The sequence below is a fragment of the Erythrolamprus reginae genome, chromosome Z, assembly GCF_031021105.1.
Source record: "Erythrolamprus reginae isolate rEryReg1 chromosome Z, rEryReg1.hap1, whole genome shotgun sequence".
Lineage (NCBI taxonomy): Eukaryota > Metazoa > Chordata > Lepidosauria > Squamata > Dipsadidae > Erythrolamprus > Erythrolamprus reginae.
In genome coordinates, this window is record NC_091963.1 from 136,209,133 (window position 1) to 136,236,038 (window position 26,906).

General features: G+C 42.7%; 1 protein-coding gene across 1 annotated transcript in view; it reads left to right on the forward strand.

The window, feature by feature from the left end:
• Nucleotides 1–264: 264 nt before the first annotated feature.
• LOC139154858 (matrix metalloproteinase-25-like) overlaps nt 265–26,906 on the forward strand; it is a 36,202-nt gene continuing 9,560 nt past the window's right edge. The window contains exons 1-7 of the mRNA XM_070729887.1: nt 265–372; nt 14,192–14,324; nt 17,260–17,404; nt 21,319–21,614; nt 22,617–22,790; nt 23,138–23,240; nt 25,844–25,926. Of these exons, the coding sequence (XP_070585988.1) occupies nt 265–372; nt 14,192–14,324; nt 17,260–17,404; nt 21,319–21,614; nt 22,617–22,790; nt 23,138–23,240; nt 25,844–25,926 (1,042 nt within the window). The remainder of the gene's footprint in view (nt 373–14,191; nt 14,325–17,259; nt 17,405–21,318; nt 21,615–22,616; nt 22,791–23,137; nt 23,241–25,843; nt 25,927–26,906) is intronic.

A 26,906-nucleotide genomic window follows, 5' to 3' on the forward strand; every position in this document is an offset into this window, starting at 1 on the left:
TGTACCAACCAGCTTCTGTTCAGCTCAACAAGCTCTTTAAATTCTGCATCCCTATCAGCCTTTGCTTTTTTTCCCATTGCAACCCCTTCTCTAGAAAATCTGGGGGTTCTACTTCCTATCTTTCTTCTCCCCCCCCCCCCTCTTAATTTGACTAGCAGGGCGGAGAGAAGAGAGAGGCAGGAAAGAGGGTGGGGAGATAAGGAGGGGGGAGAGGAGAGAGACTATATAGGACCTTCGACTGTGTCTGGAGACACCGCTGCCAAGATGCTCTTGATGTTGTTTTTCCTGCCATCGCTCTGGCCCATTGCTCAGATCCAGGCAGGGCCATCTAGGGCCCTAGAGTCGAAATCCCGAGACAAAATCAAGGGGTTGGTGAGTACAAATACCCTCAAGAAAGCAGGAAAACTGGGGAAGGGTCCAGAGAGTTAGGATAAATAGTTGGGTCATAGAAAATAATCTCCCCCCATTTATTCTGCCCAAACTGTTTATGGAGGGGAGAGACTGAATGGGAAGCAAGGGGGAAAACAATATTTTAAGGAGATTATTGGAATTTGGGGTGGTGGCATTATAAAGCAAAGAGGGCAGATCAGGAGTTGGGGAAAGAAATTGGTGCCTGAGATTAAGAGAGGTTGGAAAAGACAAACGCTTGGGAGATAAACAGAACTCACCAGGGAGGCTTGTAATAAAAGGTGAATGGGATTCACAGATTTCTTTTGTAGCATTTTGTTCCTCTTTCAAGAAAGATCAAATTGAATCGTCCGCCTTGGAGTTTCAAGTTACAGGCTGCCTTCAGGCAGGAAAGCATTGATCCCTAACATCAGTTTCCTTCCTCTTTATCTCCCCCTATAATTCGGCCATAAACTGTGGGAAATTGGGGGCCCTGAGTGCAGTTAACATGTTTATCAGGTTTGCAGATCTTTTTGATCCTCTGTCTCCTTGTCCAGAGGATCATAAAGAGATTCATGCAGCATATGGATCTGGTTTTCCACCCTCCAGTCCTGCCAGAGATTGGAAATAATCTGGAGCATTTACAGAGTGTTTCACATCTGCAGATGCAATTTACAAACACATGAAACCTTAACAGGATGGGTTTGATTCTGTCTTAGCATCTTTCACGAGTCAACTGTGATTTATTCAAAAATGTAACGAACCATGATTTTTAAAATGCTGTGGAAGCTCCCAGACATTGTTAATTCATTCAGAAACAAATTGCCTTTTTCAGGTTTGGGGTCTGCTGACTTTCAAACTTTAGCCACTAGGAGGCAGGCATCTGCTAGGCTCCCAAATTCCCACCTTGGGAAACTGTGGAATTCTTTGTATGGACCCTTTGCTCTGTGAAAATTCCCATGATCATTTTCCTGATTTATTTATTTATTTTGTCCAATACACAATGAGGGTTTTAGTGGGTATATATCTATATACACATAGTAAAATACACGATGAAGGTTATAGAGGAGATACTCATAGTAAAATACAGTATATCTAAGAAAGAATAGAAAAGAAGATATAGTAATAGAACATGTCAATGAAAGAATAGAAGAAGAGATATAAGAATAGAAGAAAGGTATAGGGGATATAGGAGAGTAAAAGGACAGGGGATGGAAGGCACTCTAATGCACTTGTATTCGCCCCTTACTGACCTCTTAGGAATCTGGATAGGTCAACCGTGGATAATCTAAGGGTAAAGTGTCGCGGCATGCGCACACCTGGTGGAAATGGAGCTAACCTACGTACTCCCATTTCCGCCACCGGAACGGCGTTTCCGACCATTCCGGGCCAGGCCCATCCCTGCTTGGGCCCCACCAGACGACATTGTTTGGCCGATGGGACCTGGAGAAGGTCAACTCTGTGGGACCTCACCAGCTGCTGGGATGCATGAGACAGAAGACAGTCCCGTAGGTAGTCTGGTCCTGGGTTTGCTACCAATACGGGAAAGGATGATGCATCGGTAGCGAATGCTGTGGTTCACGTGCAGGTTCAGTTACCTTACTTGGGTGTGCCTGTGTCCCAGTGTGGTTTTGCTTCTGCACACAAACAGGAAGCAAAATCTTGCGAGAGGGCATGGAAGAGAGATTTTGGCATTTTTTGTGCTTTTGCGCAATTTTTTCAGCAAAAAAATTGCTGAAATTTCTCACGCATGTGCGTTCCTCAGTGATGGGCTACCAAAATTTTTACTACCACGCTGTGGGGGTGGCTTATGCATTTTGTTTCAACATCTTTCAGTGCAAATTGGGTGCTCTGGGGTGGAGCTCCAAATTTTGCTACCGGAACTACGTTCCTGACCGTTCCCGTAGGAGCCCATCACTGGCGTCCCGTCACAAGATTTTGCTTCCTGCTAGTGATGGGCGAACTGAACCCGCACAATTCAGGTCCGTACCAAATTTTGCGGTGTTCGGTATGCCGAACACGAACCCCAAATTTTTCCAAACTTCGGGCAATGTTCGGGGTTGTGTTTGGCATTCAGAGCTTTGACATCACCGGCGGGTTGCTAAGGACACCAAGGTGATCACTTCCTGGATTCCATGAAATCCAGGAAGTGATCACCTTGGCGTCCTTAGCAACCTGCTGGTGATGTCAAAGCTCCACCCCCGGGATCTCTTTATGGGAGGGATTCCCCAACTCCTTCAAAGGGAGGTCTTCACGTAAAAATAAACATTGTTATTTTTATGAAAAAGGACACCGCAGTGGCACTGCAAGCAAAGGGTGGTCCTTTCACATAAAAATAAACATGCTCCGTCCCCAGAATCTTTTCATGGGAGGGATTCCCCCTTCGGGTTCGAGTTCAGGTTCGATTCAGGTTCGGCCGAACTTGCCAAACCTGAACACCATTGGGTTCGCCCATCACTACTTCCTGCACATGTGCAAAAGCAAAAACACGCTGGGACACGCGCACACGCATGGAAGCTAACCGAAGCTGTGCATGCAACACACCATAGCAGCGATAATAGGAATCCGCCCCGATTGCTACTATATTTTAGTATCTTTAAATATATCGTTTTCTGTTCTGCAGAACTAAAGAAAGCTACAAGTAGTCTTCAATTTACAACCATTTTTAGGGACCCAAGTTACAACAGCTTATGATTCTTGCTTGTATTTAATAATCTTGCAGCCACCCTGTGGTCACGTGATCAAAATTCAGGAGCTTGGCAACAAATATGTATTTATAGTTAGAGCCATCTCTGGACAGTATCTAAGAAGCAGTTTCAGTGATGGAAGAAAGATTTGCTGAAGAACTTTGTGATTCACTTTACAGCCGCTTGTTTCGCTTAACAACGGCAGTGTTTCAGTGGCAATTTTTTTTTTTTAAATAGATTTTAATCTTTGACATTTATTTATTTGCTTGCTTGCTTGCTTGCTTGCTTGCTTGCTTGCTTGCTTGCTTGCTTGCTTGCTTGCTTATGTTTTAAAGTAGATGCATTTTTGGTATGACTGTAAACTGCCCAGTTACCTTATGGTAAGATGGATGGCCAATAAATTTTATAAATAAATAAAGTCTTGAAATTAGCACAAGTGACTTAACAATTGCCCTGCTTAGCATATGGAAATTCTGATTGCAACTTGCTCACAAGTCGAGGATTATCTGTAGCGCATAGTTTGAAAATTGGAAGCTTTTTCTACCCAGCTGACTGCAAGATTTTCCCTGAATTTTTTTTCTTGAAAAACATGGAAAGATTTAAGAACCAAGTTAACAACAGTTGAGGTTGCATTGTCTGTAAGGATGCTTGATTGAATGAAACATCAGTTAACCTTTTAAAATCCTTTAATTTTTACTCTCTCAACTGAATCGGCTACATTGCTATAAGCCTAGTAACACAAGTAGTTCTCAATTTACCACAATTCATTTACTGACCATTTGAAGTTATAAGGGAACTGAAAAACGTGACTTATGGCCGTTTTTCACACTTATGACAGTCATAAGTGAATTTGCAATCCAAATTCAGACTTTTAGAAATTGACTCATAGTTATGGTTGTAGTGTCATGTTTTTTGCGACCTTCACCTGTTGCCCTGTTGCTAAGTTAACAAGTGCAATGATTCACTTACCAATTATGGCAGGAAAGGTTGTAAAATGGGGCTAAACTCATTTATTTTATTCATTTCGTGATATTTATATGCTGCTCAACTGCAGAAGAACACTGGGCAGCTCACAATAATCACAAAAATAGCACACACAAAAAACCCAGTGTAAAATACAACAGCAATAAAATCAACAAATAGCATTAAAAATACATAAATAACCAAAAAAAAAAAACCCCATGCATAATCATTCCTAGTCCCTAGCTTGCCAGAGAAGCCAGGTTTTAAGGGCTTCCCAGAAGGAAAGGGGTAGGGTGGGGATAGTACAAATTTTGGAGGCAGTTGTTTCCACAGGGTCAGAGCCATGACAGAGAAGGCCCTTCCCCATGACCCCATCAACCAATATTGTTTAGCAGATGGGATCCAGAGAAAGCCAGTCCTATAGGCTTTTATTGGTCGTTGAGAGGTATGAGGCAGAAGGTGGTCCCGTAAATAGTCTGGCCCTGGACCATGTAGGACTTAACAATGGTTTTTTCCTAGCAAGAGAAATTTGGGGCTCAATTGTGGTCATAAAATAAGGTCTACCTCAATATAAAATTATAAGGGACACGTTGGAAAGGAACGTTTAAATATCTTGTGGAAATAGACCCTGCTGCTTGGTGCCTGAGCTACTCTGCAAAATCAATAGCTAGAATGGAATTATCTTCATCCACTGCTAAAACCAAACTAGCTTCAAGCTGAGTTAATTGCTATTTCTCTTAATGTATAATTTGGCTGACTTGCTGGAAGAAGCAATGCTCTTGTACAAGTGCTATCAATCTTGCAGCATACTTAATTTACCAGGAATGGAGTAGTGTGGCTAAACTAGGGATAAATTTATTTAATTTATTTAATTTATTTAATTTATTTAATTTATTTAATTTATTTAATTTATTTAATTTATTTAATTTATTTAATTTATTTAATTTATTTATTTGTTTGTTTGTTTGTTTGTTTGTTTGTTTATTTATTTATTTATTTGTTAGATTTGTATGCCGCCCCTCTCCGTAGACTCGGGGCGGCTCACAACAGCAATAGAACAATTCATAACAAATCTAATAATTTTAAAACATTTTTAAAACTCCATTATTAATCAGACATACATACATACAAACATACCATACATAAATTGTATAGGCCCGGGGGAGATATCTCAATTCCCCCATGCCTGGAGGCAAAGGTGGGTTTTAAGGAGTTTACTGAAGGCAAGGAGGGTCGGGCAGTTCTAATCTCTGGGGGGAGCTGGTTCCAGGGGGTTGGGGCCACCACAGAGAAGGCTCTTCCCCTGGGACCCGCCAAATGACATTGTTTAGTCGACGGGACCCAGAGAAGGCCAACTCTGTGGGACCTAATTGGTCACTGGGATTCGTGCGGCATAAGGCGGTCCTGGAGATATTCTGGTCCGAAGCCATGAAAGGTCATAACCAATATTTTTACTTTAGGTTAATAAGGCAAATTTAGTTAGTAAAGTCTACAATTTCCTCCCACAATACCTAATGAATTTGCAGAATTCACTTTGGAATAAGTCGAGAACCCTCAACCTCTGAATACAAACTAAAAGAAGAAATTATGAAGAGGATAAATAAATACTTGCGATCCTTTTTTATATATTTTTTTAAAAGCTGTTCTGTTTCAACTGCCTCTCTATGAAACAGAGAAAAGTCCAGCCCAGCTTTCAAGTCTATTTTGAGGACAAGAGCAATAAATACTGCAAGTGTTTTAAAAGTGCCTTCTATGAAAGATTAATAACACACTTTCGAGTTGTTGGGGGGGGGGGTTGTTCTGCAAGCTGGATGGAAACTAATAGAAAGTCTCTCCCACTTGCCACTCCTCATCATGTATTTTACTATGTATATATAGATATATACCCACTAAAATCCTCATTGTGTATTGGACAAAATAAATAAATAAATAAATAAATAAAATAAAATAAAATAAAATAAAATAAAATAAAATAAAATAAAATAAAATAAAATAAAATAAAATAAAATAAAATAAAATAAAATAAAATAAAATAAAATAAAATAAAATAAAATAAAATAAAATAAAATAAAATAAAATAAAATAAAATAAAATAAAATAAAATAAAATAAAATAAAATAAAATAAAATAAAATAAAATAAAATAAAATAAAATAAAATAAAATAAAATAAAATAAAATAAAATAAAATCTCAGCCCTTCTGTCCTATGCTCATTCCCTATACTTTCTTCATTTTGGGAAGAAGCCATTCTAAAAATTAGTATCTTTGGAAAGAATCCAGTGTTTCCTGGCTTGGACCATCTTATCCTGATATTTGCAGCTGCAGTTTTAGCTTTCCTTCCGGTGGAAAGCAATGTTGACTAGCTGCTTGACCTTTTATTTTTTTTATAAAAAATGACAACTAACCCAACCAGCTGCAAACAGCAGGGGTTGTGTGCATTGATCTTATACATCGTTAGATAAGATAGATGGGAGGGGGGGGAAATTGACCCCTCTTGGAAACTGAGGCAAAAGGATGGTTGTAGGGAGGTCGCCGGGGTCTCGAGAAACCAGGGGGCGGCTCTTGGATTCTGCAGAAGCCTCCATGGAGTCAAACAAAGAAGGCTTTCAACCGGCCAGGGGGCTGAGGTAAATTGGGAATGAATTAAACTCACTCTGAGAGCCCTCAGGCCCAAAAAATGTTCAGAGCGCTGCCCCCAATTCCCAGCATGCCATCTGCTGGTCATAAGGAGAGTTGCAGGCTGGGAATTATCTCCAATTGCCAGCAAGTTATCCTTTTTAAGGTGTATCTGGGATGATTGTCTATAGCAGTGATAGCAAATCTTTTTTTCCTTGGGTGCGGAAAGAGCGTGGGTGTGCGCTATCGCGCATGTATGACTGCCCAAACCCATAATTCAATTCATAATTCAATCCCCCAGCCCCCTGGAGACCAGGAACGGCCTGTTTCTCAACTTCTGGTGGTCCCAGAGGACTCATGTTTCAGGCTCCAAAGACTTCCCTGGAGGGTAAAAACACTCTCTTCCATCCCCTTGGAGGCTCTCTGGAAGCCAAAAACGCCCTCCCAGAACCGCTGTGTGAGCCAAAAATCAGCTGGCCGGCACACACATGCACATTGGAGCTGAGCTAGGGCAATGGCTCACATGCCAGCAGATATGGCTCCATGTGCCATGTTTACCATCACTGGTCTATAGCTAAAGCATTTGTCCCAAAATTGCTTTTTAACACATTATTATGCATTGGCTGCCGATTGGCTGCCGATCAGTTTCTGGTCACAATTCAAAGTGTTGGTCATAACCTTTAAAGCCCTACATGGCATTGGACCAGAGTACCTCCGGAACCGCCTGCTACTGCACGAATCCCAGCGGCCAATAAGGTCCCACAGAGTTGGCCTTCTCCGGGTCTCATCGACTAAACAATGTCATCTGGTGGGCCCCAGGGGAAGAGCCTTCTCTGTGGCAGCCCCGGCCCTCTGGAATCAACTCCCCCCCGGAGATTAGAACTGCTCCCACCCTCCTTGTCTTCCGTAAACTACTTAAGACCCACCTATACCGCCAGGCATGGGGGATTGGAGACATCTTTCCCCCAGGCTTATTATAATTTATGTTTGGTATGTATGTGCTGTTTGGTTTTTAATTATGATAGGGTTTTTAGTTTTTTAATATTAGATTTGTGCCATTATAATATTGTTTTTATCGTTGTTGTGAGCCGCCCCGAGTCTTCGGAGAGGGGCAGCATACAAATCTAATAAATTATTATTATTATTATTATTATTATTGTTGTTGTTGTTGTTGTTGTTGTTGTTGTTTGATGTAGCATGCAAACCACTTTGAATGTAAGCACTGATTGCACATTTATTCTTTTTTTTCTACCCAGTCAAATCAGTTGTGATTTACATCTATTTGCGAGGCCCTACTGTCACACCACCAGTTTAGGATGTTTTTGCTGGAAATCTCCGATAACCCATCATGCTGGGTGGGGAATCCTAGGAGTTGTAGTCCATACAGTGAAGGGCTGGTTATTTTTTTTACTACCACTGTGGGCATGGCTTATTGTGTGGGTGTGGCTTGATGGTCATGTGACTGGTTAGGAGTTGTTTGCTGACCATGTGACCAGATGGTAGTGGCTTGACAATCATGTGATGGGGGTTGCTTAAAGGTCATGTGACTGGATGGGAGTGGCTTACCGAACAAGATAAGTTTTTAAATTATTTGAATAGCCACAAATGATAGACAGTGTTATTTGTTGAGAAGCACTGTAACGTTTTAAGGTTTTGTACTGAACCCACCAGGTTCAATATGATAACAGATTAGGCAAGTAGCTCAATTTTCTTTAATTGAGGTAAAAGTTCACTTTTAGATAATGATTAAAGCATTTATAGGTAAAAACATACTATTTAATTACAGTGATACCTTGTCTTACAAACTTAATTGGTTCCAGGACGAGGTTCTTAAGGTGAAAAGTTTGTAAGACAAAACAATGTTTCCCATAAGAATCAATGGAAAAGCGAATAATGCGTGCAAGCCCAAAATTCACCCCTTTTGCCAGCCGAAGCGCCTGTTTTTGCGCTGCTGGGATTCTCCAGAGGCTCCCCTCCATGGGAAACCCCACCTCCAGACTTTTGTGTTTTTTCGATGCTGCAGGGAAATGCCAGCAGGGGAATCCCAGGAGCGCAAAAACACCAAAGTCCTCAAAACCTCACCTCCGGACCTCTGTGTTTTTGCGATGCTGCGATTTCGCTGAGGCTCCCCTCGCTGGGAAACCCCACCTCCGGACTTCCGTTGCCAGTGAAGCACTCGTTTTTGCGATGCTGGGATTCCCCTGCTGGGATTCCCCTGCAGCATCGAAGAAACACAGGAGGTGGGGTTTCTCATGGAGGGGAGCCTCTGGGGAATCCCAGCAGCGCAAAAACGGGCACTTTGGCTGGCAATGGAAGTCCGGAGGCGGGGCATCCCAGCGGTGGCAGTGGGTTTGTAAGGTGAAAATAGTTTGTAAGAAGAGGTGAAAAAATCTTAAACTCCGGGTTTGTATCTCAAAAAGTTTGTATGACGAGGGGTTTGTAAGATGAGGTATCACTGTATTTCCTATTTTAAAAGTGATTAAGGATCATACTAAGTTACTAGAGAAGGAAGGACAATAAAAAAAACCTATTAAGTATTCAATAAGTAGTGCCTTAAAGTACTACCTCCACTGCGTTCCCCCACCCAGGGGGCAGCCGCCCATCGCTGATCTTAACATTGCTGAGGCTGAGAATCTGATGTCTTACTGAATTCTTACTTGAGGCCTCTACATTCCTACTTTCTGTTCCCTAACGCTGGAAAGAGACTTTGGGGAACAGCCTGTTCTGGATTCTTCTGAAAGCTGAAGGCATCTCTGTCCTAAAGCGATTTCCCCTCCACGGTTCTGCATTCCAGTTCTCATTTCTTTGTAAAGAAGAAGAAGGAACCACCGCTCCAGTCTAGAAAAATGGAACGAAAAGCAGCAATGAATCCTCTCAGGGACAGGCCCTCCGGGCAACCGAGGAGAAAAATAGCTCTCCTGGCACCGCCTTCAAAGGGAATCCCCAGAGTTTGCACGGAAAGATGCAGCACGGGCAACAAGAGGCTCTCCTTCGGGGATTTCTTGGCTTGAATTCCCCTGAGAGCTGCTTGCCTCAACTGAGCATGCTCCAGAGAGGTTGGAACTGCAACTCCCACAATGCATTGCTAGCCAGGAACTCTGGGAAATGTAGATGCATGCAATGGGAAGAATCCTCCATTGGAGAAACCTATTCTTTGTTAGCCAAACAAAGTAATGAAACTAGTAATTATTACTACTAATGCAGTACTAACGATACTACTATTGTTTCAATAATAATCTAGTAATATGTAATACAGTGATCCCTCATTTTTTGCAGGGGATGCGTTCCAAGACCATCCGTAAACAACAAATTTCCCTGAAGTAGAGGAAAGATTTTTTTTATGTATTTAAGGAGTATTTGGACTTTTAAAACCCATCCTGTGCATTAAACAGTCATTCTATAATGTTTCTCAGTTGGAACTACATGTGATATCGTACCAGTTTCTTTAAAGGAGTAGAGTAGTACTGTAGAAGAATTTTATGAATTTTTTGTTTTGCCAGGCTCTCTGATAGGAGCCTCCCAAAAATTCAAGGGTACAAATTTCAGACACACACACGTTTGAAAATTCAAAACAATGTTCTTTATCACAAAAGTCAAAATAAACTAAGCACTCTTTTTGTATTGCAAAGAACACTCTTCCCAAAACAACCAGGTAGTCTGTACAATTTCCCTTAAGCAGTCATTAAGTACTTAGCCAGCAGCTGTGGAGAAACTTCACACTCCTTCTTCTTCCAACGAAGTGACACACACACACGTTGCTCTGCTTTGGTTTCAAAAGCATGAAAAAGCAACAAAGTCCAGCACACAAGATTCCTGACAACTGCGAACAGATGTTCTTCCACAATGGCCAAACCCACATGCTGCTATTTATAGCAGCAGCCCTAATTACTGGAGCCCCACCCAAACACAGGTGGCCTCCCTTATTTCCTGTAACATGTTCTTACTTGGTCTCTTCTACGCATAATTCTGCGCTTGCGTGGGTCCAAAATGTCATCATCTGAAGCAATAGAAGATAAGGAAGATTGACTGCCTTGGCTGTGTGCCAAGCCCTCCTCTGCCGAGTCACTCCCACCTTCTTCTTCGTCCAAGGAAACTAAACTCTGAACTGATTCTGTCGGCAATAACACAGGCCTGTGACATGCTGAAGTTTCCCCTGCATCCACCTCCCCGTTTCCTGGGGCAGGAGCTGGACCAGAGCCAACCACAATAATTTTTAATGGATTAAAATTTTTTAATGGATTTAAGCCCCCTTTGAAAACCCGTGAAGTAGCGAATCCGCAAAAGGTGAACTGCAAAGTAGCAAGGGATTACTGCATACAGTAGGGGGTTGCTACCAGTATGGTAAAGGACAGCGCACTGGTAGCGATCGCTGTGCTGTGCATGCAGCTTCGGTTAGTGTGTGTGTCCCAGTGTGTTTTTGCTGCAGCACATGCACAGGAAGCAAAATCTTGCAAAGGGACACGCGCAAGAGATTTTATTTATTTGTTTGTTTATTTAGATTTCTATGCCGCCCTTCTCAAGGCAACTGCACAGGCAAAGAAGCAAAAAATTGCCAAAATCTCATATCTCCTCGCAATATTTTTCTTCCTCTGCATGAGTAGAAGCAAAATCTCGCTGGGATGCTCACTCCAGAGTCACGGAGTCATGCACACGGCTCCATTTTGGCTACCAGTGCGCAGTGTGGCTCGTACCAGGTAGCAACCTGATACTGGTGACCATGAGAAGGTTCCCATGGTCGTAAGTGTGAAAAATGATCATAAGCAGTGATTGGCTCCTACGGGTACGGTCAGGTATGCAGAACCGGTAGAAATTTTTTGACTTTTTTTCTTTTTTTCCCTTCTGGGCTCCGGGTATGTTTTTCCTATCGCAGTAGGAATGTGTATAATTTTAGAAGAGCTGTGCATGTGTGCGTGTTTGTGTACAAACACATACAGTTTATATAGTAGACAATGTACCCTGCTCAAAAAAATAAAGGGAGCCCTTAAATAAGCCATCCTAGATCTGAATGAATGAAATATTCTCATTGAATACTTTGTTCTGTACAAAGTTGAATGTGCACAACAGCATGTGAAATTAATTGTCAGTCAGTGTTGCTTCCTAAGTGGACAGTTTGATTTCACAGAAGTTTGAATTACTTGAAGTTATATTGTGTTGTTTAAGTGTTTTACTTGAAGTTATATTGTGTATATTGTTTAAGTGTTTTACTTGAAGTTATATTGTGTATATTGTTTAAGTGAATTATTTGAAGTTATATTGTGTTGTTTAAGTGTTTATTTATTTTGAGCAGTATATATTTTGGTGTGCCTGTCTGTAATGTATTACATACAGGCACACAAAAATATACATTATCTATTATATAAACTGTATGGATATGTACACATACACGCACGCATGCACAGCTCTTGTAAAATTATATGTATGGCATATGTACATAGAATTAAATAGTACATTTTGGATGTTCAGTAATAGTAAATAGATAAGGAAATTGTATTTCTTGGAGGCGAGGAGAGAACAGGCATCCTAATCCTAACCCAAACCTTTGACGTGAGTGACTGGCCACCTTTAAGCCAGTCACATGATCTTCAAGCCACCCCTCACCACATAACTGACAAGTCACTCCCACCTGGTCACATGGCCGGCAAGCCACACCCACAAAGTAAGCCAAGCCCACAGTGTAGTAGTAAAAAAATTTGCAGGCCTTCACCGATCATGTGACCTTGTCTAGTGCCATTGTAACTTTGAGCGGTCATTAAACAAATGGTTGTAAGCCAAGTAATACCTGAAATGTGTCAACTCATCCCATCACCTTGTTCTTTGTAGAGCGGCCCCATTGTGAGTTCAATCCTACCCCATAGCTGGGTCTCTGTATCAAGGGAAGGAAAACTATTTCTGAATTCCTGCCTGTTACGTGGCTAACCACTTCTGCCTGTCTGCTGTGTGGTACATCTTTTTTTAAAAAAATAATTTTTATTAATTTTAATAATAACAGATACACAGTACATAAAAGATGATACGTACTCCCACCACCATAGTTCCCTGTAAGGTGCACAGCGCGCTGTAGCGCAGGCAAATCCCAGAGTTTTCCAAGCTGGTGCGGAGCCGGCGCAGTTTCTCCCTGACCGACAGCTGATCCGCCCCTCCCAAGCTGTCGGCGGGGGAGAAAGCCCTGGCTTCCTCCGCTCTGCCATCGGCCGTGCCCACCTCCTCCCACGCCCTTCCACTTCCCCTCATGATAGACACCCGCATGGCGTCGGAGGAGGCGTTGGCCAGACCCCTCCACCAAGATGAGGGGTGTCCTTTTTTGTATTATTTTAAACCAAGAACATTACCATATTTGGGTATGTATGACTGTTTTTATATTAAGGGTTTTAAACTGTTTTTTAAAGTATTGGATTTGTACTGTGTTTTGTTGTTGTGAGCTGCTCCAAGTCTCTGGAGAGGGGTGGCATACAAATCAAAACAAATCAATCGATCGATCAATCAATCAATAGAAATTATAGAATGATTCCAGTTTATTCTTTATTACTTGGCCGCGAATTCTACTAACCTTGAAACCTCTAACCCTCCCTGTCCCATCTTCCCATCAGTTCTTTCACTTTATTTTCATTAATCATATTCATCTTTGAATCCATAATTTCAAACTGAATGTGTTCCGCCATGTACCGGTAACAGTTTTGTATTGTCCATTTTCTTGCATCCTTCCAACCTAAAACAATTACTGCTTGGGCATTTTCAATTGCTGCTTCTTTCATTTCTCTGATTCCACCCATATCACTCCTTATTACTAATACTACCATCTCCTTTGTTATCACCCATTTTATATCCTATTAATTTCCTCTTGCGCCTCTTTCCAGAGTTTCTGCACTACCAGACACTTCGAAAACATGAACACCCCTCTCTCCTAGCATCCGTGGCCCAGGGGAAGAGCCTTCTCTGTGGTGGCCCCGACCCTCTGGAACCAACTTTCCCCAGATATCAGAGTTGCCCCCACCCTCCTTACCTTTCGTAAGCTCCTTAAAACCCACCTGTGTCGTCAGGCATGGGGGAATTGAGATATTCCCTTCCCCCTAGGCTTATAAAATTTATGCATGGTATGTCTGTTTGTATGATTGGTTTCTTAAATTGGGGGTTTTAAAATTACTTTTAATATTAGATTTGTTATATTGTCTTTTTTACTGCTGTTAGCCGCCCCGAGTCTGCGGAGAGGGGCAGCATACAAATCTAATTAATAAATAAAATAAATAAATCCATGCTAACAGGCAGCCTTAACATTACGATAACTATACGCAAGTTGTGCAGGTGTATGATACCACTTATGTAAAAAAATTTCTCCTTGTTTCTCCAACCCTTGCATTCTTAATTTTCCTTATATTCTCCACTATATTCTTCATCTCTTGTGCATCTATTTGCAATTCACTTTGCCACCATCTAGTTAAACTGTGAATCACACACCCATCTGCCAGCATTAACATCCTATATATATTGTCTGCTTGTGCCTTTGTGCTGTCTGACACATCTTGTGAATTGTGCCCTCGCAGGAATGGTTGATCCGCTATGGCTACCTCCCCCAACCAGATCCCAGAGCAGCAAATCTTCAAAGCGAGCAGGAGTTATCCGCTGCAGTGGGAACGATGCAAAGATTTGCAGGTGTGCCGGTAACCGGGAAGCTAGGTAGGTGTCTCCATCCACCGAAGGATGCTAGCGTGAATGTAGGGTTATTAAATGGCCAGCAAAGGAAGATACGTCTTCATGTTGTCCTCAGGTTTTTACTATTTATTGATTTGTATCTTGCCTTATATTGTTTTTACAAATAACTCAAGGTGTTGTGTGCTCAATTTTTACAAAAGAATCCAGATGAGATGTTCAGGCAAAGACAATAGAAAAGTTTTATTCTCTTTGTGTATTCAAACGTTTTTAGCCAAAAGCGTGGTGAGCCCCTCGCGAGGCGACACCCTGCAAAAGCGGAGATGCTGGTTAATGTTGTGATTCCGTCTGAGGCCCCTCAGGGAACGGCTGATCCTCTGCCGGCTTCCTGCTCAGAGGGGGAGGATGAGGAACAGGAGGTTCAGGCAGACGGGGAGGAGGAATCTCAGGCTGAGGGAGAGGGAGGACAGCCAGAGTCCCCCGAGGGGGAGCTCTCCCCAGCAAGCAGCCTGGATTCCTTAGATGAAAATGCACAAGCAATCATCGATCTCCGGCAGAGAAGAGCAACACAACGAAGGGGACAATTAGCCAGGTACTTTCAGCACTAAAGAGGCAACAGCTGGGTTTGGGTGTGGTGCTCTCTGGAAAGGCTGAAAAGGCAGACCCACCCTTCCTGGCTTGTGGAGTATTATCTTTGGGAGTCCTGGGACCTGGCTGTGATCTTTGGCGTCTTGGAATTCTGGTTTGTGACTTTGAATACTGAAACCTTGGGGGGAAAAGGTGTGGGTTTTATTCTCTACAGTGGTGGGTGTGCCAGCAAGAAGTCTGCTGTATTGTCTGGCCGTCAGGACTCTGCTGTGAAGTCTCATAGCCTGCCTGTTGGGAAGAACAGGTTTTTCTCTGTGTTTATTTTTCAAACTATAAAGTGCCTTTGTTTTTACCAGCGTGTCTGGCTGTTTTTTCCAGTTGGTGTTGAAGTCTGGGGGCACCCAGACAGAACAGTTAATATGTCCTAATTACAAAAAAACACCCCTCCCATTCCTTCATCATTAGTGTTGGGCGAACCCAATGAGGTTCGGGTTCAGCGCCCGAATGTTTAAAAAGTTCAGGTTCAGCACCCCAACCCAAACTTTTGCTGGACTTCCGGGTTCGGCGTTCAGGAGAATGCCAGGAAGCGCCGCCGCCCAGCTGTCACCTTCCGGAACAGTCGGGGCGCTTCCCGGCACTCTCCCAAACCCGAACCCAAACTTTTGCCGAAATTCCAGGTTTAGTATTTGGGAGACCACTGAGAAATTCCACGGCTGTTTCTGAAAGTGACAGCTGGGCGGTGGCGCTTCCCAGAACAGCCAGGGAGCTGTCAGCCAGTTGGGAGGCTCAAAAGGAGGTGGGGAATTCCACGAGGGGATTCCAGGGGCGGAGCTTTGACGTCACTGAGACGTCCCTCCTGGAGTCCCCGTTTCAGCTGGCCAGGAGGAACATCTCAGTGATGTCCAAGCTCTGCCCCTGGAATCTCCTCGTGGGATTCCCCACCTACTTTTTCACCTCCCGACTGGCCGACAGCTCCCTGGCTGTTTTGGAAGGTGACAGCTGGGCGGCGGCGCTTCCTGGCACTCTCCCGAACCAGAACCTGAACTTTTGCCGAACTTTTGCAAAAATTCAGGTTTGGGTTCGGTATACCGAACCGCGCAATGTTCGATACGAACCCGAACTTTGCAGGTTCAGTTCGCCCAACACTATTCATCAACTATTCTGACGAGGTGGGTAACAAATTACATAAACATTCCTTTATAGTGATACATTTTAAACTAATGCTATGAATTTTGCTGAGTTTAAAGAAATAAGAATTATCTTCAAAAGGAGACAAGCATCCAAGCATTGTTTAGCTACATTTCTAATGGTCACAGCCTCTCAAGGTTGCAATACGTTCTCACATTCTAACAAAAACAAAATCTCAGCATTTCCTATCGGATTGAATTCCATCCCAATTTAGTTTACAGAGACAAAACTTAAACTCTTTTAGATTCTGCTTTCATTGTCAAATAGGGATTTCTTCACTGCCGGTTTGCTCAAGGATGCGCTGCACACATGCGCAGAAGCAAAAAACAAGATGGTGCCGCCTATAGCGGTGCTGAGAGAACTGGCTCAGCGGTGTGGCAGGCCTGGGTTGCTGATGGTTCCAGTGATCCAGGCCACCAAGTTACTACCAGTTCCATAGAACCAGTCCGAACCGATAAGAACTCACCTCTGGTGGCAAACGTATCTATTTTCGCTTTTGGAACACCTCCCCCCCCCATTCAGGTAGGAACCCAATACTGCTTATGACTTTAGCAGAATCCCTATGGTCATGTGATCAAAATCTGGGTGCTGGCTTGTATTTATGACTAGTCAGCCGCCCTGAGTTTTCGGAGAGGGGCGGGATACAAATCTAAATAATAATAATAATAATAATAATAATAATAATAATAATAATAATAATAATAATAATAATAATAAAAAGAATCAGAATCAGAATTAGAATAAATAATAAATAAATAATAATAACAACAACAACAATAACAACAATAATAATAATAAATAATCATAATCATAATGATTAATAATAATAATAAAATAGTAATAATAATAAATGATAATAATAATAATAATAATAATAATAATAATAATAATAATAATAATAATATGATTCCCTTTTGCAACCTCTTGGCAAGCAAAGTCAATGGAGAAACCAGATTCATTTAACAACTGTGTTGTTAACAAAAAAAACCTTAAAGTTGTAAAATGGGGCAAAGTTCACTCAACAACTATTTTGCTTAGCAACAAAAATTTGTGGATCCATTTTGGTTGTTAAGTTAAGGACCAATTGTAATTCCTGTTTGCAGGTCAGAGCAGAGAAAGGGACCTTGAATTAAAAAACATGGAAAATACAGCTTTGGTTCCATCGTTCCTCTCTCTCTTTTTGCAGATCATGAGACTTTGAAAATGATGAATAGGCCCCGTTGCTCTCTCCCCGATTTCATTGGCACCTCGGAGTTGATGCGACGGCGACGTAGAAAGAGACGCTATGCTCTCAGCGACAGTTCATGGCAAAAGACCGACTTGACATGGCAGTAAGTCTAACGGTCCCATCTCTTTTGACGGAGTAGGCCTGAAAACGCCGAGTAAAGCTAACCACATCTTCTTTGCTGTGGTTTTTGTCTTCCTGCAATTTGTTTCAAAAATCTCCGACCTCCATTTGTCACAGGAGTCATAATTCAACATCTCCTCTAAATTGAAGAAGTGTTACTTTCAGTACGCAGGTACGACCGAAATAGAGCCTGCCCTAAATTATAGTCATAAGTAGTTGACAGACTTAAAGCAGGTCAATCATGATTTTATGATTTTATGACCTGTTTCGTGGAGGTTATTAATTCATGGTCATTAAATCAACGTGTTTTTTTTAAAATAAATTCAATATTTGCTATAGCCGAAAACCAGAACTGAAATTCAATTCAATTTCAATTTATTAGATTTGTATGCTGCCCCTCTCCGAAGACTTGGGGCGGCTCACAACAACGATAAAAACAATATTATAATGGCACAAATCTAATATTAAAAATAACTAAAAACCCTATCATAATTAAAAAACCAAACAGCACATACATACCAAACATAAATTATAATGAGCCTGGGGGAAAGATGTCTCAAATCCCCCATGCCTGGTGATATAGGTGGGTCTTAAGTAGTTTAGGGAAGACAAGGAGGGTAGGAGCAGTTCTAATCTCTGGGGGGAATTGATTCCAGAGGGCCGGGGCCGCCACAGAAAAGGCTCTTCCCCTGAGGCCCGCCAGATGACATTGTTTAATCGAAGGCCAACTCTGTGGGACCTTATTGGTCGCTGGGATTCGTGCAGTAGCAGGCAGTTCCGGAGGTACTCTGGTCCAATGCCATGTAGCCATTTTTTTTTGCAAAAATGTTGTAAATAGTGCTCACATGACTACAGGATGCTGCAAATGGCTGCCAAGCACTCAAAATGCAGTCATGTGACTGTGGGAAATGGAAGCCCTTGGAACTCTGAAACAGTGGTAAATATCTTTTGAGGAGTCCACCATAACTGCGAATAGTCACCTAGCGGCTAGACATAAATCAAAGACTATCTATATGCTGTCTAGTTAATTTGTTCCCTGCTCACTTTTGTTATCTACTTCTAATTGTATAACTTACCCACTGGGCAACTGATGGAGTGTCAGGTAGGCAGTGAAGGACAGCCATTCACGGCCCTACCGGAATGCTCAGGGGGGAGGGACCAGAAGGGGGCGCACACACGCAATTTCCTGGCCAAAGCCATTCTGCCCAGGAGCTACCAACGAGAATAAATCCTCCAGGAAGGAAAGGATTTCTTTCCGCTGGCAGCTCCTGGGTGGGCTGGACCACCACCACTGCTGCCACCGCACAGGACCACAGCCTCATGGCTTCCAGCAAAGGCAAAGGCACCCTGTTAAGTCCCAGATTTCTTCCTTCTGTCAGCTGTTCCCTGGGACTAAATGGAGCTCCTTTGCCGGCAGCCATGGGACTCGAGCAGGCAGAGCACCGGGCGCGTCTCCTAGCTGAGCCAACTCAAGAAACAACTCAGAGAGGTGGCCGCCACCCGCCACACCCCCTATCCAAACCCGCTGTGGAGCATTTTTTCTGCTGGGGGCCACTTCTCCTAGCTGCTTCTTGCGCTGGCTCAGCTATGAGATGCACCCGGTGCTCTACCTGCTCGAGCCAGCCAGGTCCCACTCTTGCTGCGGTGGGGCAGCAGGCGCATCCCCTACCTGAGCCACTGCTGAGCCAGGAAACATGCCGGGCGGCTTGAGTCTCCTCTCCAAACGGCCTTAATGACAGCAGCAGCAGAGGTGCTCACACCCGCCAAACAAGTGTTGCGCTCTCTGGCCCCACCTAGCGGCAGGTGCTGTCGCTGCTGGCTGGGGCGGCGAGATTTGACTTGGCACAGCGCATGCATGGTGGGTGGCAATGGAGATGCATGCGCAACTCCATTTTCGCTGGTGGAACGGTGTTCCACACCATCCTGCCAGCAGCCCACATCTGCAGTAGGCCTCGACTTATGACCACAGTTGAGCCCAAAATTTCCATGGCTATCAAGGCAAGTGAATTTTGCTCCATTTTACGAACCTTATTGCCATCGTTGTTAAGTGAATCACAGCCAATATTAAATTAATAGCAATAGCAATAGCACTTAGGCTTATATACGGTTTTACAGCCCTCTGTAAGAGGTTTACAGTGTCAGCATATTGCCCCCGACAATCTGGGTCCTCATTTTATCCACGTCGGAAGAATGGAAGGCTGAGTCAACCTTGAGCGTGGTGAGATTCGATCTGCCAAACTGCTGGCAGCTGGCAGTTAGAGAAATAGCCTGCAATACTGCACTCTAACAACTGCGCCACTGTAGTAACGCAGCTGTTAAGTGAATCTGGCTACTCCATTGACTTTGCTTGTTAGAAGGTCCCAAAAATTGACCACATTGCAATCATCAAAAGTATACACCAAATGCCAAGAGTCTGAATTCTGATCACGTGACCACAGGAATGCTGAAAGGGTCGTAAATGTGAAAAGGTCATAGGTCATTTTTTTTCTGTGCTATTTTAACTTCAAACAACCACTAAATCAGTGTTTTTCAACCAGTGTGCCGTGGCACACTAGTGTGCCGCGAGACATGGTCAGGTGTGCCGCGAAGCTCAGAGAGAGAAAGAAAGGAAGAGAGAGAGAAAGAAAGCAAGAGAGAGAGAGAAAGAAAGAAAGAGAGAAAGAGAACAAGAGAGAGAGAAAGAAAGAAAGAGAGAGAGAGAAAGAGAACAAGAAAAAGAAAGCAAGAGAGAGAGCAAGAGAGAAAGCAAGCAAGAGAGAGAGAGAAACAGAGGGAGGGAAGGAGAGAGAGAGAAAGACAGAGAGGGAGGTAGGGAGGGAGAGAGAGAGCAAAAAAGAGAGGAAGGAAGGAAGAGAAAGAAAGAGGGAGAGAAAGAGGGAGGGAGAGAGAAATAATGCAAAAGGGAGGAAGAGAGAGAGAATTTTTTTGTCCAAACTTTTTTTAGCGCCCCCCCCCACCCCGCCCCACTCAATGTGCCCCAGGGTTTCGTAAATGTAAAAAATGTGCTGCGGCTCAAAAAAGGTTGAAAGTCACTGCACTAAATGAATGGCTATATGTTGAGAACTACCTTTATTCTGTCACAGCTGTTATATCCATTTGGAGAAGAACTACTATAAATTATCGCTTCTATTTCATCCATTTCTTGTGTCTTTTTTGTTCCAGAACCTTTATTCATTTTAATTAACTAACTAATTGATTAATTAATTACATGTATATGCTGCCAATCTGCTCGTGGATTCAGGGCAGCGAATAGCAATTAAAAATACAATAGGATACAATAAAAAAGCTACAAAAGTTAAAACCCCATGATAAAACATTCATCCATCAATCATTCAACAGTTAGGCTGGAGCAAGATGTTGGTGCTCAATAGCTCTCCCAAGTCTGCCAGCAAAGCAGTGTTTTGGGGGGCTTTTGGAAGGCCAGGAGAGTGGGGACAGTGCGAATCTCCAGAGGAAGCTGGTTCCAGAATGCCAGAGCCACCACAGAGAAGGCCCTCCCCCATGGTCCCGCCAGCCAGCATTGTTTGCCTGAGGGGACCCGGAGGAGGCCAACTCTGTGGGATCTAATTGGTCATTTGGTGGAAGATGGTCCCACAAATAATCTGGTCCTAAGCCATGTAGGGCTCCACAACTTTTGCCACAACTCCATCAGCAATTGCTTCTCATTATTCTTTGTTTATCATCACGACACTGAATAATACCGCAAGCTGGGTAACAAAATGTCCTATAAGAGGATGTTGCCTTCACATCCTGTTTGTGGGCTTCCAGTAAGTCTTTTGTTGACCATCTTGCAAAACTCCGATCCTGAACCACACAGGACTCTGGTATAACCTCATCCAGCAAAACTCATCTGGCGTTACCTTATTCTTTCCTTCTCTTCTTTGTTTCCCATTCCAGCATCCGTTCCTTCCCTACTTCCTCACAACTCACCCGCGATCATATCCGGAATCTCATTTTCTATGCTTTTCGAGCTTGGAGTAATTCTTCAGCCTTGACTTTCAAAGAAGTGTCTTCACCGCAAGCAGACATTGTGGTGGATTTTGCAGCCTCTTATCACGACGACACCTACCCCTTTGATGGGCCCGGAGGCACCCTGGCCCATGCCTTCTTCCCCGGAGAACATCCCATTTCGGGTGATACCCATTTTGATAACGAAGAGACCTGGATTTACGACCCGCAGAATCTTCGACAAGGTATCTTCCGAATTCCTCTTACCTTCCTATCGGTGTGCTGCATGCGCATCATGGCGTTTCGCACACGCGTCCCCTCACACAATTTTGCTTCCGTGCATGCGCAGAGGGACACTTAGAATTAGGGGGGGGAAAGACAGCACCACGCACAGACCAGCAAAAACAACACCGGAGCTGTCGCAAGCAAATTGCGCAATTGGCAGGCTGCTACCTGAGTTGCACACCAGACCGCATCAATAGTGTTCTGCCAGCATGTCTCAACCGCCTGTAATTACAGGGCAATTAGTCCAGGAAGACACACACCACACGATAAAAGGAAAACCCAAAAGTTTTTATAAACAGAAAAACAGAAACAGCTCCCTTTTTAAATGTCAAAGGGATTTTCTGGTACACACAAGGCACAGGTTAAATGCAGTCCAATTGCTCACCCAATAACTGGGAAATTGAGTCCAATTCTAAAGTCCAGAGAGTCCACACACACAATCCTGAAGAGCAAAAACCACGATCCTGATGAAACAATGAATCAGATAAACTGCCATGAGGCTAAAACACCAGGCTGCACTTTTATCTGTAGCACTAATTACAGCAGCCCCACCCAACCACAGGTGGCCTCATTTTCTCTTGTAATAATCCTTCAGTTGTTGTCTCCTATGCATAACTCTACGCATGCGTGGATGTGTCATTAATTCTTGTTCAGAATCCAGGGATGATACAGATGATTGATCTCCTCCTGGGCTGTCTGCCATACTCCCCTCTTCCCTGTCACTCACGCCTCCTTGGTCAGAGGAGACTTCGTCGGCAGATTCTACTGGGAGCAAAACAGGCCTGTGGCATGTGGATGTCTCCCCCCACATTCACCTCCACATTTCTTGGGGCAGGAGCTGGGCCAGAGATAACCACAACAAATAGGAACCCGCCTCTGGACTGGACTGTAGTATTTTCTAAAAATATTATCCAAAGAACCTCAAAATCCTGACTGAAATCTCCCTTTTCTCTTGATTTCAGGCCATGGCACAGATCTGTTTGCTGTAGCAGTGCATGAGTTTGGCCATGCCGTGGGACTGGCTCACTCTTCTGTTAAGGAATCCATCATGATGCCATATTACCAAGGTCCTGTGGGTTTGCCCCACCTCTTCCAACTTTCTGTCGATGACTACATGGGAATTCAACGCATCTACGGTGAGAGGCCTTGGTCTTATGAAAAACACAATTCTTTAATGTCACCCTCTTTCTGTCTGCCTTGACTGATGTTTCTCTTCCTTCTGGAGCATTTGACTTGCACCAGTCACCGTTTCTCTACTGCTTTCCTCTCATGCTCTGCAGTGGCTATGACAATTAAGGGTCATGGATGTTGCACACAACAAGCTTACAAAAAAGACAATTCTTTATTGAGTTGGAGGTAGATGTGCACATCTATTGATATACACATCCCTTCTCTTTTTCTCAGGTCAGGAAGTATCTCATACTGCAGTGCCTGTATGTCCATTTGATCTGTAGCCACCTCATTATTTCTCTCCTGTTTGTAGGTAGGCGGCATCATAGTTCAAATCCAGATCAAGACATCCCAGCGCCCCCAGTTCCCACAGCGCCTCCGATCCCAGAACTGCCACCAGACAAGCCGAGAGAAAAGTGAGCCTCTTTTCTGATTGGTTGGTCCTACTAATTCTTCCTTTCCTCATTGGCTCTTATAAATGTCAGGCAACGAGAAGGACAGCCACTGAGCCAAATCAGAGCACAGTTAAATGCAGGTGATCCTCGACTTACAACCATTTAGCGACCGTTCAAAGTTGCAACAGCATTGGACTTACAATTGGTCCTTCTACTTCTACTTATAAACCATTGCAGCATCCTCACGATTATTTGGATGCTGGTCAACCAGTTTACAACTGTTGCAGTATCCTGGGGTCTTGTGATTGCCATTTGCAATCTTCCCAGCAAAGTTAATGGGGGAAGCAAGATTTGCTAAATGAATGCATGATTCACTAAAAAGCTGGAATGATTTTTCTCTTAACAACTGTGACAAAGAAGCGTGTAAAATCAGGTGCCACTCCCTTAAGAATTGCCTTCCTTAATTAACAGAAATTCTAGTCCCAATTGTGGTCGTAAGTTGAGGACTGCCCTTATTGATCAAGGATGCAGAAATACAGTAAGTTAGCGATGGATTGGTTGCCACCTAGGACCATGCTAATGCCAATTAAAATGGCAACCTAAAAACGTGGAATGGCCAGGTACCCAGGAAAAGAAAAGGAAAGAAAACCCCTTAATCGACAGCAGTGTGTCCTTTTGATAGGTAGAAATTGAAGGATCTAATCTTTGATATCTTGAGCCACAGCCAATAGGAGAGGAGCAACCCGACTAGACAGTATGAGTAGTTAAGGCATTTGAGTCAAAGACAACTCACCATGGTCAACTCACCACGAAACAAAAGTCATTTAATATCTAAGAAATGGTGAAATTGATTCGTTAAAGAAAGCGGGGACACATTGAAAGGCGAATGGCAAAAATTAAAATATTTTTTTAATTTTTTAAAATAAGAACATTTAAAAAGATTGCATTAGCCTGCACCAAGTTTTCACAAAGTGAATTGTCCCGTGGCAAGTTGGGGCTATCCATGTGGCCCTGGTGAATTGGCAGTGGTGGGTTGGCCATGGCAAGTTGTCACAAATCTAAAAGCATTTAGCAGCTGGTTTTCTAGAAATTTTAAACAGCTGCCCAAAGATAAAACTTATGTGCTGGTGTTTTGTTTTTAAATTAATTTTCCATTCCTCTGTCCTTGGAGATTCTATTTGCTACTTTCACAAACCCTAAGAATGACCTTTTATCCAGGGGTGGGTTCCTTTTAACTTTCGCTACCGGTGCGCAAAATGACATTTCGCGCTCGGCCCCATGAATCATTTTACTTCCGTTAAGGTGACCAATTTTTTTTACAATGAAAAGGAGGATGAAAATATTTAAGAAAGAAGTACAATGTAAATAAATGAAACATTTATGTCCTTGTGAATAAATAAAATTAATAATTAAAACTGAAACTTTAATAACAAAACTTTACCAAATCTATATTTAAATTATTTTACACTTGTGTTGAAAACAGGGTTGTATAAAATTGAGTTAATGAATTAATAAAATGTGAATTGTACTTACCTGAGTATAATATTCACTGAGAAAGAAATAAGTTTGTATTTCCGTTAGAAGTAAACACAAAGTATAATATAGAGGCAATGGTGGCGAAAGTACAAGACACGTAAAGTTCTCCGGTGCCCTGAACATGCGTTTCATAATTGCATCTTTCTGAACTGTACCGTCACATGATGCATAATAGTTCAGCATGGCATTTCTGAGTACAGAGATTAACAGATTAGTTTTAAAATATCGAAAAGGAGGACAGGTAAGAGGACACTTTTCGAGGAAGGACAGAACCTACAAAAGAAGGACTGTCCTCCCTAAAGGAGGAGGATTGGTCACCTTAACTTCCGTGCATCGCCGAAAAATACCAAAACAAATATGGCGGTGCGCACAAACCAGCACAGCGCTGGAGTGTCACGCCACAATGATGTCATCAGCGGGCCACTACTGGAGCATCCGCAATGGACCGCATCGGTAGGAACCCATCCCTGCTCCTATCTTAGGTCAGCAGGGCAAAAGGCCACAAGTGCCCCTTGGCTGCTTGTGGGTGTGTGTGTGTTGGGGTGGGGTTGCGGCTGTGAACAAGACTGTTGATTTTTTTCCCCCACTGCTGCAATTGAGATTTGTCTGGAGGTACAGACAAAACGAAAAAATGCTAAAACTAAAAATCAAGAACAGGAAGGGGTAACTGTAGTGACCTCATGCAAAAATCCAAGGAGATGAAGATTGATATGCATATCTATTATGGGATGCAGAGGAGGAAGCGAGGCAGGGTGGAATTCCAGACAAGGCTTTTATTGTGCACCCCCAACGCCTCCTGCATGGAATTGAGCATGGAAAGCAGCATTGTTGGTTTCCATTGGTATCTGCCCCACATCTTCCCCCTGTTTCTCCTATTCCCCCCCCACTCCTACCATAAAGAAACCCATTAACAAGGGGAACAGAATAGCTTTGTTGTCTTCTTTATTGGGATCAGTTTAGAACCATCCAACGCTAATGAGGAAAGCCAAGTTTGGTTTTCAAATCGCTGTCCATATATTTCTCCTGCTGGTCTCAACTTCACCCCAGGGAATTAATGGATCGTCTTACTAATTCTCTATCCTTTCTAGGCCTTCCTTGCCAGCATTTGAACGTTGTAAAGCTGGGTTTGATGCTATTGCTAATATTCGTGGCGAAGTTTTCTTCTTTAAAGGTAAGTCAAACACGGACATGTATAAATACCATAGTCCTTGACGTACCGTATTTTTGGGATTATTATTATTATTATTATTATTATTATTATTATTATTATTATATTTACTTACTTACTTACTTACTTACTTACTTACTTACTTACTTACTTACTTACTTACTTACTTACTTACTTACTTACTTACTTACTTACTTATTTAATTATTAGATTTGTATGCCACCCCACTCCATAGACTCGGGGCGGCTAACAACAATAATAAAACAGCATATGACAAATCTAATATTTAAAATAATTTTAAAACCCTTATTTAAAACCAAACATACACACAAACATTTTATCTTTGCTTCTGAAAAAAGAAGAGGCAGATTTAATTTCTTCCTCTAGTTGAGGCTTTGCTCTGGCTGATGCCTGCCCAGGCCAAATGTATGGAAAAACTAATGCTTTGGTTCGATGGGCTGGGGAAGCAGGGAGACAGATGAATAAAACTGTAATATGGAAACACATATCTTTATCCCTTCCTTTGGAATCAACATGGAAATGACGAGTGGGTGAACCAGATGTGCTTTCTCAGAAAAAACTGGACTTTCGTGTTTTTTTCTTTGAAGACGTTTCACTTCCCACCCAAGAAGTTTCTTCAACTCTGACTGGATAGGGATGGGGGGAGGGAAGGTTTTATATTCCTTGCAGACAAACTGGTCATTGGTTTCCTTTTAGAGGGCATTGAACCACTTGAAGGTTTATCTTAGTTTATATTTATTATATAAACCTCCAAGTGCTTTGAAGACCCTCTAAAAGGATGCAAATGACCAGCTGTCTGCATGGAACATTCATTCATTCATTCATTCATTCATTCATTCATTCATTCATTCATTCATTCATTCATTCATTTGCTAGGCCGTCCTTCTTCTGAGACTCAGGGCAATTTACAGCATAAAATACATATTTAACACAGAAATCAGAATTAATCTAAAACAACCCAA